The sequence below is a fragment of the Rosa rugosa genome, chromosome 4, assembly GCF_958449725.1.
Source record: "Rosa rugosa chromosome 4, drRosRugo1.1, whole genome shotgun sequence".
In the NCBI taxonomy this organism is placed as follows: domain Eukaryota; kingdom Viridiplantae; phylum Streptophyta; class Magnoliopsida; order Rosales; family Rosaceae; genus Rosa; species Rosa rugosa.
In genome coordinates this window covers 42,233,840-42,245,985 of record NC_084823.1, presented here as the reverse complement: position 1 = coordinate 42,245,985, position 12,146 = coordinate 42,233,840, and the positions used below count along the sequence as shown (strand labels likewise).

General features: G+C 35.6%; 2 protein-coding genes across 2 annotated transcripts; one reads left to right on the top strand and one right to left on the bottom strand.

Moving 5' to 3' along the window:
• The first annotated feature begins 537 nt into the window (after positions 1–537).
• LOC133745515 (major strawberry allergen Fra a 1.08-like) lies at positions 538–1,249 on the top strand. The gene has a single exon (XM_062173601.1). It carries the CDS (start codon positions 594–596, stop codon positions 1,074–1,076), a length of 483 nt encoding a protein of 160 aa, XP_062029585.1. The 5' UTR covers positions 538–593; the 3' UTR covers positions 1,077–1,249.
• Positions 1,250–2,536: 1,287 nt separating this feature from the next.
• On the bottom strand, positions 2,537–11,233 carry LOC133743208 (SNARE-interacting protein KEULE). Its single transcript, XM_062171071.1, has 21 exons — positions 10,990–11,233; positions 10,295–10,353; positions 9,630–9,711; positions 8,906–8,984; positions 8,260–8,310; positions 8,046–8,142; positions 7,887–7,919; positions 7,144–7,269; positions 6,876–7,067; positions 6,701–6,784; positions 6,512–6,610; positions 6,341–6,414; positions 5,124–5,220; positions 4,627–4,752; positions 4,447–4,542; positions 4,250–4,369; positions 4,094–4,171; positions 3,354–3,544; positions 3,050–3,140; positions 2,874–2,963; positions 2,537–2,779 (listed from the first exon to the last, which is right to left on the bottom strand). The coding sequence occupies exons 1-21, from the start codon at positions 11,060–11,062 to the stop codon at positions 2,726–2,728; spliced, it is 1,992 nt and encodes a 663-aa protein (XP_062027055.1). The 5' UTR covers positions 11,063–11,233; the 3' UTR covers positions 2,537–2,725.
• Between the last annotated feature and the right edge of the window lie 913 nt (positions 11,234–12,146).

Here is a 12,146-nt window from a genome sequence, read left to right as displayed (position 1 = left end):
TCTGCCATTATTGAACGAGACTCGAGCTTTCAAGTCTTGATGGAAGCTTCTGATAGGCCGGAAAAATCATCTTTTTATTTTTATTTTTTATGAAATTTTACTGTTCTCTGATATTGTGGTAATTATATAACCTTTTCTCAAGGAGTACTGGGGTAAAACACTAATCATTGGAGATATATATATATGGAAACTCGTCATGCTTGTACTGGGACACTGAGACTACTACGTAGTTGGAATGAAATGGATCGGTACCTAACGTCGGAGTTTCCACTTTTCACAGTTCCCCGGCTGTCCGTACCTCAAGATCGACTAATTGTACTTCCAGAACTTCAAACTAGGATGACTTGACTAAAAGATTGATGTATTGAATTCACACCCTGAATTGAAAATTATATTTCCTATTTTCACATGCATATAATCAAAATTCTACAGCTATTGAAAAATTTAAAGCCTTGTCCATACTGCATAGATCTACTTCCTCGAAGGCTATAAATACCACATCAAGTTCTCATACTTTCTCACGTCTAATACCGTTTACCTCCGAAGTTTACTTGTTAAGTTTTTCCATCAAATTATTAACTTGAGTCATCATCATGGGTGTCTTCACTTATGAATCTGAGTTCACCTCTGTCATCCCGCCAACCAGGTTGTTCAAGGCCTTCGTTCTCGATGCAGACAACCTCATCCCCAAGATTGCTCCCCAGGCAGTTAAGAGTACCGAGATTCTTCAAGGAGATGGAGGTGTTGGAACCATCAAGAAGATCAACCTTGGGGAAGGAAGTGAATACAGCTACGTGAAGCATCAGATTGACGGAATTGACAAGGACAACTTTGTGTACAAGTACAGCATGATTGAAGGAGATGCTATCTCAGACAAAATTGAGAAGATCTCGTATGAGACTAAGTTGGTAGCATCTTCCGACGGAGGCTCCGTCATTAAGAGCACCAGCAACTACCACACCAAGGGTGACGTCGAGATCAAGGAAGAGCATGTTAAGGCTGGCAAAGAAAGGGCTGCTGGTTTGTTCAAGATTATTGAGAGCCACCTTCTGGCCAACCCTGATGCTTACAACTAAGAACTCTATCTAGCTATCTATGGTACTAGCTAGATGCTAGATACAACAATCATGTATCCTCATTTCTATGTTTGTGTGGCTTTCGTTTTTGTTTTTGTTTTTGTTTTGGTGTGAAGTTGATCATGCATTTTGATTGAGTTCTGATGATACGGTACATCATATACTTGTATTTGATTTCAATCTCAATAAAGAAAGCAATAATTTTTGCAACCTAGATTTGCATAGATATCTTTATTCCCATGTTATCTGTTTTCATAGTTAAATTCAGCTGACAGTCTTATTTTTTTGCATTGTTAAACGGTTAGAAAAGTTTGAAGTCATATTCTTTTCTTACAAGTAATTTTCATTCACTTGAATTTGTTCTACATGACAAGGCTTTCACTGTTCATATGTAATGAGCATTCCTCATTCTATATTCATACAACTTCCTTACTATCCTCCTCACTTTCATTTCATGTTTCTTGCTCGTGTCATTTTCGAATGAGTTGTTTATTTACAGATATACACGCACAAGTCCAATTCTTAAAAAAAATGCCAAACTCACCCCAAATACTTAATCATATGGTTGCAAGCTCTCGTAAATTTGTTCGAATGGAATGATGCTTCTCTGAAATGTTGGAAGAAATTAAATCGTTACAACTAATGTGAATTTTTTTCAAAAGTTAATTACAATAGCATGGCTACTAATCATAAGATTTACAGCCAAATTAATTTCAGTCTCTGAAATATTGACTAAAATATACTATTATGTAATTAGAAAACTGCAAATATTGTCGAACTTTTTAATTGACCTCCTTATTCAGTAGTGAAGCATTTGACCACAAATCAAGAGAACAACGGATTAATATGAATATATGATATAGTTTAATTCAACACACATTGTTTCATTTGTAAAAAAATTTGACTTTAAATTGCATATCAATCCTTACGAATTAAATATTATATCAAATGCTCGTTTTGAACTACTAATCTAATCAAAGTGTTAAATATCTCATTGCTTTGGTGAATTTCTCAATAAAAGAAATTGTCTCCTTACTCCGTATGATGATCAAACTGAATATTTATTGTAAAATAGATATTGTTAGCAACTTCGTGGGATTAATAATGTTACGGTACAAAACTTTGCAACTCACCAAAAGAAGATAATCTCAACGCTTTCAATCCATCTATCTTAGCATGCTTTCCGTTCATGCTCTTGAGCATACAAACAAATACAACATTAACAAAGGAACACAATCAAGGAAAGAAGTTATTACAACGTTAACAGAGAAACACAACCAGGGCAAGAAGTCTATAGGAAATTAATTAGTGACATTATATGGGATAATTGCAAACAGTGATCCCTTTAACCTGTCTCTGATGAAGCAGCTATGTTGTTAGGCTTCATAGTATGTTGAGTTTCTAATTGTTTATGGCTTCCAATCACTTAAAAAGGATCATACATTTGAGCAAATGAAATATACAGAACAAAAGGAAAGCTGAAGCTCCATCTATTAATATCATGAGGCAGAATTTTACATCAAATGTCAAAACTCTAAAGGGTTATAAAAGAATAATAGATACAATGAGGTGATGCAAGTTTCTATGATTTACCAATTGGAGTGAACACCCATAAGAATCTCATTCCCAGAATTCGCATGTCCTCACATTCAGATCTGGAGATCATCCAATGAGAGCTCATTCTCTGTCAGCATTTTTAGTCTCTGCAAGTTCAAGAAACCGAAAGCATTTTCAGAATAACTACTCAGTCTGAGGTTAATGGAACACTTTTCGAAGATGAAATATTAAGTTCATTACCGTTATAAAGGGTGCAGGATCATCAAGACCCGAGGAGCCTAAAACAACTTCCCTCTTCAACTTAGCTGTGAGTTTGTGACAAACCCTAAGCTGAAATTGAAACACAATTTGTAAGCTCAATAGGCTAAAAAAACAATTATTATCTTTATTTGAGGACATGTGTAACAGTTCCATACCTCTGATCTAGTAGCTCCACCTACTATTACTACAAATATGCGTTGGCCCATCTTCTTGAAATCACTAGATGCATGCCTTAATACTGAATCACTGTAGGCAGCAGGAGAAAATAAAATCACAGTTCAGGGGAAAAAATAAATTATTCATTCAAAGGAAATTATTTATGGTAGACTTTAAAAATGCATCATGGGGGAGTCATATTTTGTCCATAACCACGAAATACAAGACAGCAGTAGAGAGGAAAATAACTTGGTCCAAAATACAAAATTATCCAATTTTTATCCAATTTGAGAGGCCAGATACCTTGAATACCCATCATCGGAATTCCGAGGCCGGGCCCATGTTGGCGTCCTTCTCGATCTCATTGAATGAGCAGCCGGTTGCTGATGTACTGGTGCACTTTGTGATGTCCCATGAAAACTTGGACTTGGGTCATTCAAACACGGATAGTCTTCCTTTGACAGTTCACCTTTGCTAAGATTTTCTATAAGTTCCTGAAAGAAGAAAAAGATATTAATATGGTAATCCATGATTATGAGAGGCGCATAATAGGTTCACTCTCTCAGGATATAATGATGAGTATACAGTGGGATCCCTTAATCGTTCTATTTCTATAATAATTAGCAAGGTATGCTACAAGTAAGCAAAGAAAATTTACTCATGCATTCTTCACTGGAATAAAAATTATAAATAACCATAGATGGAATGAAGTCTAGAATCCAGACATTATTGCTTTAAAGAAGCAGTTCCAAGGCTCCAAGCCCTCTTCTCCATCTAATAACAACAGCACCATGAAATAATACAGTGCATAACCAAATAAAGGTATATGCAGTAATTGCTCTTCGCTAGCAGAGAAAGCCCCCAAGAAGATTAAAGCATTTAGTTGAGACAATTCAGTTATTAGATGACTGCTTAAAGTTTTGTAAATTAATTATCCAAAACAGGAACATCAGATTTCTCTATAGGTGTACAAATTATATGGCACCTAACAATAATCAGCATAATCATTGCATAGATACTTAGATCTGCAAAGAGGAAACCACCTCTATAATGGGGTAAAAACGCGAAAGCTGCCATGTTTCTTGTTCATTTGGACGCTCTTTCCTAGCTGCACGTTTCTTCTGAAAATGAATAGCTTCTTATTAGATATTTTATCAACTGATTGAAATAACTCAAAAGCATATAATAGGTGCATTCACCTTATGAAGATCAAACTTCAAAGAAAAAGTTCCGGTTGAGCTTTTTTTGCTATCTAACGATTCACCAAGCAGTCTCATATTAGACACAGCCTTCATATCATCGGGTGGTAATTTGGCTAGCTGAAAACAAAGAACAATACAACAAGTGAACACTTGACTAAGACTACATATACTGATTAACCTCAGCTGGTACCAACCTTCATCAAATTGTGACCCTTCTCACCCTCAAATTTCTCAGGATAAATGGCTGCAAGAATCATCAACAAGCGCAACTTATTTTCACCAGTTGTATCCTGCAGAAAAATGGTATATGTATTTTACAAAATATAATGAAAAGGAGTCTAGTGGTTTCATGTATACTTCTACAGTTTTCTTACCTCTTTTGTTGTCAAAAATTTGATTACATCTTTCATCCCCGCATCTCCAAAAACAAGATCCTGCTCCAACTGCCCAAGTTCTCGCAGCCCAAGCTCCCTGATAATTTTGTTAACTTTCCCCGCAATCTGGAGCAACAAAATTTTTTTTTTTGGCTCAAGCCATGATATCCATGCTCAAAGTCAACAATTTGAAATTTCATTCAGTCATTTGATATCCCATTACTTCCGATTTGTTGGCAAAAGCATAATTTGTTACAGAACATGCGACAATGCATATAAGTCATCCCCAGTTCATTAAGGGCTGAATAACATGTTCTCATTTAAGGACTTTATGAGACAAATGAACATTAAATACTGTTATATACTTGTATTTATACTGTCATATGTAGTCTTTATAAAGACTTAACAGCAGCTTAAATCTTTAGCCAAACTTTTGATCTAATTGGTTATTTTAATGAATCAGATACTTCAGTAAGATACTACTTCAAAGAGCTAACCTCTACATGCAGGGAGAGCTTGTCAATTTGTTCACTGTATTGTGGCAATGCTTGAACCATCTTTTGCAAGTCCCTTGTAGATAGTTCGTGAGTATCTCTATATAAGAGTTGAACATTTTAGGTGAGAAACAAAACAACAGTCAAACACTGACACCATGTAGACTTGCTCGTGCTATAAAATTTATACATCAACAAACAGTTCAATACTTAAAATAAAGAAATGGGGAGGAAAAAAAAGAGAGCAAGTTAAGTATATAGAAATTCGAGTAATATATATTTATATATAATATCAATAACAAGAAATAACAAAACAAAATGCTATATTCAGCAAGGGCCAAATAGAAAATTGGATTACTGTATAGAAAACCATCTCAGGTACAGCCCAGGGAGCAATTCATAAGAAATGTTGAAGCAATCACTAACATCCAGACTGGACATGTAAGGTACTTAGAACTAAACAATTTCAAGTAAAATCTCGAAATTTGTTGACTTAGAAAATAATTTTGTATCAACTTTATATCACGCCAACCCCCACACAATAGGGTTCTCACACACAAGCTCATTCTGTCTAATTTAAGTAAAAAATGAATGCTCTACTAAAAGACCACACAAACTGAGGCTCAGAGTTTCGCAGTATTTGCCCACATATAGTAACAAGAGAAAGGTGGGTTTGAAGACCAGAAAGGAAAATCCCAAGCTCCAATAAAAGACTTAAGATATGGTAGGTACACACGTCACGGGTCATGTATCAATGATTTGCACAATGAAGGATTAACGCTGCCAAGTTGTGTTATCTTGGAAGATATGCGCCCAGAGAAAGCAAATCGTGGAAAAGAAAAATCCAGAGAAGCAACTATATGCACATATGAAGTGAGCTTTAGTTGCTCTGATTTCTTAACAAAGTCCAACTTTTACAGCGTTACATGTATGGATATCTTTACAGGAATCTAGTGCACAACAACACTCCTTAGTATGTCACTATTTCCGAAAAATAGTCAAAAAAATCATAACCAAAAATGCTCCTTCCAAATCATGAGCCAGAACAGATTTAAAACTACCTTTTATATAAGATAGACACAAGGAACGAAGACCAAAAGGCATTTGATGAATTAAAATATATCTATATCACATACTGAAGGAAACAAATAGCAATTCAGAAGGCATCTAAAAATCATGAAAGTCGTAAGTGATAATTAATTTTTCACAAATACACTAACCTGGACCCATGCATTTGTGCAGCCTTATTCTTTGATACAAAGTTGGTCATTTTATCGTGCAACCGTTCACTAGCCTGTCACAGTCAATGGTGATTAAATGAAAAGGGAAACTAGGGAACTAATTTCATTTATAGGAAAACCCAAAAAGATAAGTACAGGCACAGGACATACATCTGCTATATGTGCATGGCGAAGCTCAAGCCAGACAGGATCATGATCCTCTAAGAGAACCTCTTTTTTCTCTGGTGGACCACCATTTTTGCCTGGAACCTGCATGTGAAATCACATGATAAACTAACCTAGAGACCAAAAAAAAAAAAACTTGGAAAGCATATATAATTAAACGCTATTCGAACTTACTTCTTGCACATATTTATTTCCATCCATATTTAGCAAGTCATGACACATGGCATCATACGTCCATTCGTGTATGATTGGTGCAATCTGAAAGTTCAAATACGAATATCCATTATAATAATGACAAGGATGCCCTAAATATGATATGTGTGTATAACCAACACATGCACCTAAAAACCTGATCTACAGATCTGTCAAGGATAAGCAACTCGCATGTTTCTGTCTCAGGGAAGTTTGGAATTGTTTTTTTATATTTCATGAGACAATCCCAGATCCCCGCAGCAAGCTTTGTAGGAATTAAATCACGAAAAGTTGTCATCGTGGTGGCATCAAGTGACTTGGCAGCTCGGTATCGCACATGAGGAAATTCCTAAGAAATTAGATTAACAATTAGCTGCTAATTTTTCAAAAAATCTTTAACCAAAATTAAACAATAGGTCATGTACCCTTAAAGAAGCAAAAACCGTGGCAACTCGAGCTGCCATCACATTCAAACATGCAACACCTTTGCGTGAATTCTCCTCATCCCCATAAAGTTCCTCTAAAGCCTTCTCATTGTTGGTTACAAAAGCCTTTGCATCAAAAATCACAAATTAGATAAACAATGAACCTCTTTTTTTTATTTATTTTTTTGAATAAAATCAATGCAGGAACAGTTTTAACTATATTTAGAGTAATGGAACTGTGTAAATAAGTTATGACTTTGAGTGTCATTTATTTTTACAAGAAACATAAATGAGCGTCAAAAATAGGGATCCAGACAACAATAAGATAACGGGTGTGGTTATCAAATAGGCTGTGCCTCCACCACAAAGTACTGTACAATGTCGAACTAATAGGGGAAAAAAGAACTATTACAATCCCTGACCACATTATAGCATTAAAAAGACAAGAACTTTAATGAATGCAAGTAAAATCTTGAGTAAAGCCTTAAAACATAATTAATCATGTTGACATGTTTAACTCTAAACTAGAATGCCAAAAGTGCGTTGATTCATACATTATGGGAAATATAAGGTGCTATAGCCGTACTGATCTGGCATCCTCTAACTTATATATACTGAACCTTAGATTTTGGTAGATCAGTTGTCAAACTTTATCTTTCAAAAATGGATTTTATAAGAACACTAGTAAAAACTACATATAATCCAGACAGGATTAAATGAATTGCTGAAGTAGTACCACATACCTGGCTGTCTATAGCAAAATATTCCAAATTCATCTGCACAATTATCCAAATTAGAATAAATTAGAACTCCTAAACAGCAAGATGCAACTGGGGCTGATACATAAAGTTCTGCAATCTTATCAATCTAAGAACAATAATTTCCCATGAAAGAATTGCAACCTCTCTCAAAGCAGATATGCGAGTTAAGACAGTTCCATCCTTCTTGATGTGACTGACCAATTCTTTTGGAATAGGTGAACTGAAGAAAACAAATGCCCTACACAGATGGAAAAAAACAAAATGTGGGAGAGGGCATTGAAAGATTAGGACTCCCATTAGAAAAAAACAAACAAACAAAAGAACAAACTAGGACGAGGTATATTCGCACACATACTTTCTGTATAATGGTGATCTTCCAGACATGTCTGACAAGAACATGATAACACTGCAATTAACACCATAGTGAAAGTTAGAAGCTTTTTATCCATAGGCCTGACGTAAAAACCCAACAGGAAACCTATAATGATCCCAATAATCTTTGAAATTGTCATACTTTTGAAACTGGGAAATTTTGTTATTTCACATCCTACTTCCAAAATAATCCAAACATGTGCATTGATATATAATCAGGAACAGAAATGAGAGAGGCGGAAATTGTTTTTGGTTGGACGAAAATGACATATCAAATGAAATTTCACCAGACATAGATGATGTAAGAACAGAGAATAACTGAATCAGTAGTGACAATCCAACAAAAGGACAGTTTTTAGTTCTGAAATCGTGACGTTCCAATAGTTTGAATTTTTTTTTTTCAGTATCTCAACTGTAAGATCATTTATAACTTTAAGCCAAGGGAAATGACCAAAACATAATGACACACAAAACAGATAGAAATAACCACAGAAAACCCAATCATTTCCAGTCAGATAGTCAGTCACAACAATAAAATTGGCAAACCAATAAAAAAGTGGTGTCAATCTTCTTTGTTAAAAACAGTGATAGTGTAACATTTTTTTTTTTTTAAATGTAGAACGTATTACTTCTCTTTGGACGGCTGCATAAAGTATATAGCATCCATGGAGGGCAACGGCTGCCTTCGCCTATATATATCTTCAACCACTGCAGGATAATATGAATACCAGTCAATTGCAGAAGTAAAACATTTTTAAAGTCACACCTACAGTTGGAAAATATTCCCATTAAGAATACTTGTGATAAGACTAAGAATCAGGATATATTGTCTCTTTTCTGTAATCTTGGTTATGATTATATTTAAAGTTTCTTTCGTATAGTAGTCTTCTACTAGAACAAGTTCATCCTATACGGACAAGTTCAACTCCACATTTTGGGCTCAGATTATGTAGAGAAAACCCACATATGAAGCAGTTCTTGGACCACATTCTAGCATCTTAAGCTTTGAAAATAGTGGTAAACCAACAATGGAACATGTGATGTATTTCATAACCAAATGTGTGTGTGTGTGCGTGTGTTTGTGAAGTGATGTATTGACCTCTGATGCAAGTAGTCAAAGAAATACCATGCACCCCTTTATTTTACAGCTAGATACACAGTGAAAGACGAATAAAGAGGAAGATAATGATGTCATTGAATATTAAGATAACACAGCATTCTGTTCATACCACTGACAATAGAATCAATAGAGGCATAGAGCAAAAAGCTGATAGGAAGGCAAAACAATCGAAGAAAAGAAAAAGAACAAGAAGAAAAGGAAAAATTTACAGAGGAATCCCTTTTGATTCTTACATGAAACTCCTTCATCTGTAATATCAGCCATTTTGCATGCATAAGACATTATCTTGACAGTAAGTTTGTCCATAATCAGCACCTGCAGATATATAGGACGACATGAAAATGCTAAGTAAACAAAAGAAGTGTCAGAATAAGGAACACAACCAAGAGCGCTTGTGTGTGTGTGTGTGTGAGAGAGAGAGAGAGAGATACTTGCCAGAATAAAAAGTAAATGTACTGCAACTTATCATATGGATTTACAAAATAAAAGAGATAACATTTTTACATTTTTTCACCCCAAAGCAAGCACCTTTTGAAATTTCCCAACCTATTAAAGAAAAACTACAAGGTTTGATTGAATCACTCACTTGCAATTTATTCCAGATTACATAAAACGTGAAAACACACTTAAGAGTCCTTAACTTCAGTTATTTCATCAATTATAAACACAAAACCAACAAGATGTATCCCATTCCTATAACATGTCCATGAAGCATATAAAAGCTCTTTTCAATTATGTAAACAAAAATCAATGGATATTTGCATGGTACTACATACACACACACACATCTGTGTTTGTAGACAATTTAGAGAGGGGCATGCAACCACCGAAACATCCACAAGAAGTACAGATACCAAACTTCTTACTACAAATGACATCATATACAAGCAGTATGTACCTTCCAAGTTGATTTTGAGTCCCCCGATTTACAAGATCGAAGCATTTCATGCAATAACCCTGAACATAAAATTAGCAAAAAGAACAGAGCAGGGTCACTCAACAGTCCACCAGTCATCAAAATGGTAATGCCGCAGAGCCGCTATTGATATAAAACAACAATCTCATAACACTGATATATACAACGACGACAAGTGACACAACCAATTATAATCTACAGTAACTTAACCAAAAATATAAAAGACTATAAACCAAAGCAATTGCAAAAACCATAACTAGTCGTATTCCGGTCAACCTCCGGCCTACAACCAAAATTTTCCGAGTTCCGCAATCTCCCTATTCAAATATTCCATACAGCTGAAGCCCGGTGCACATTGCACCATATCAGAAAAAGTTTTCCTGCCACATTCTACACATATTATCCGTCTCTCATGGCTTAACCATCCTAATTACCTAGCTAGCTGCAACCGATAACAATTAAAGTCTCCACCATTACTAATTCACTAACTCCATTATTCATTCAACTTCCAGCTTCACAAAATTTACTTCCCTTTTACTAATCACCATCATTTTCCACTAACCATAACAATCTGAACCAAAACAGCATACGAATTCATTTCCTCGAATCATCAAAATTCAGAATCAAAGAAATTGAAGTAAGTAGGATAGAGAGGAAGGGAAGGGAAGGGAACTCACGATCGCGGCTGATTTGCTTGAAATTCTTGTAGTCGGCGCCGTAGGACGACGAATCGGAGTCGGAGAACGACATGTCGGATCCAGGAGCTCTTTGTTTCTTTCGTTCTCTCCGATCGAATCGATGGCAACAGAAACCGGAGAGAGAAGAGAGAGAGAGAAAGATCGCGTACGGACGGAGGTCGGAGAGAGAAGAGAAGAGAAAGAGAGAAGAAATGGGGGAATAAATTCTTTTTTTTTCTTAAAGGGGAAGTTAATTACGAAAAGGGACGATTTTTATTACGGCTGCTGACGTGTTGACTTTGAGGTGTTGGGGGGAGAATGTTGAACCGGCTAATGAAACTTCGCGTTTTGAAGGGAAAGGAAAATGACTTGATCCCTTCTTTTTTATTGTTTTTGCTTCATTTGATAGTGTTTTTGAATTTTTAAGAAGATTCTAGTTTTTGATTAGGATAATATAATCTGGCCTGCCATGGGTTGTCAGCTTGCTGTAATTCAAGCTTAATGTTTTTCTTAACAATATAGAATTCATTTATTGACCATAATATGGAATCAATTTGGATGAGTGGGTGATTATGGTTAGTTCTAGAATTTGTTAGCCTCTGATTTTTTTAAGGAGAATGTTGTTCTTCACGAGTATTCTTTTGAAGGGAGAGGAAATAAATTCGTTCGATCTTCTAGATCAAGGTTACATGTACCAAAACCTATCTACTAATTTTTATTTAGGGTTTTTGTCCATTTACCCATTTTTTAGAGATTTTTTTCTCATTTACCCCATTAAGTTTTTTTAATTTCCTCTTACCCAAAACACTCTAAGCAGGTCTTCCCTAATACCCCATTAAGATTATTTTTTTGTTTTTTAATTTTTTATAATATCATTTTACCCTCACCCCTTTGTTACTAAGAGAGAGAGAGAGAAACCATAGGAGACTTCGCCGGAGCCCGGTCACCGGCCGCCGAAATCCGGCCAACTTTCGCCGGAATCCTGTCACCGGCCAACTTGCCCCAATAGACATCTATTGTCCCCCAATAGACGTCTATTGCCCCAATAGTCTATTACCCCCTAATAGACATCTACTGCCCCCCCAATAGACGTCTATCAGCTATGTATTGCCTCCCAATAGATGTCTATTGCCCCCTCCAGTAGACGTCTATTGTCC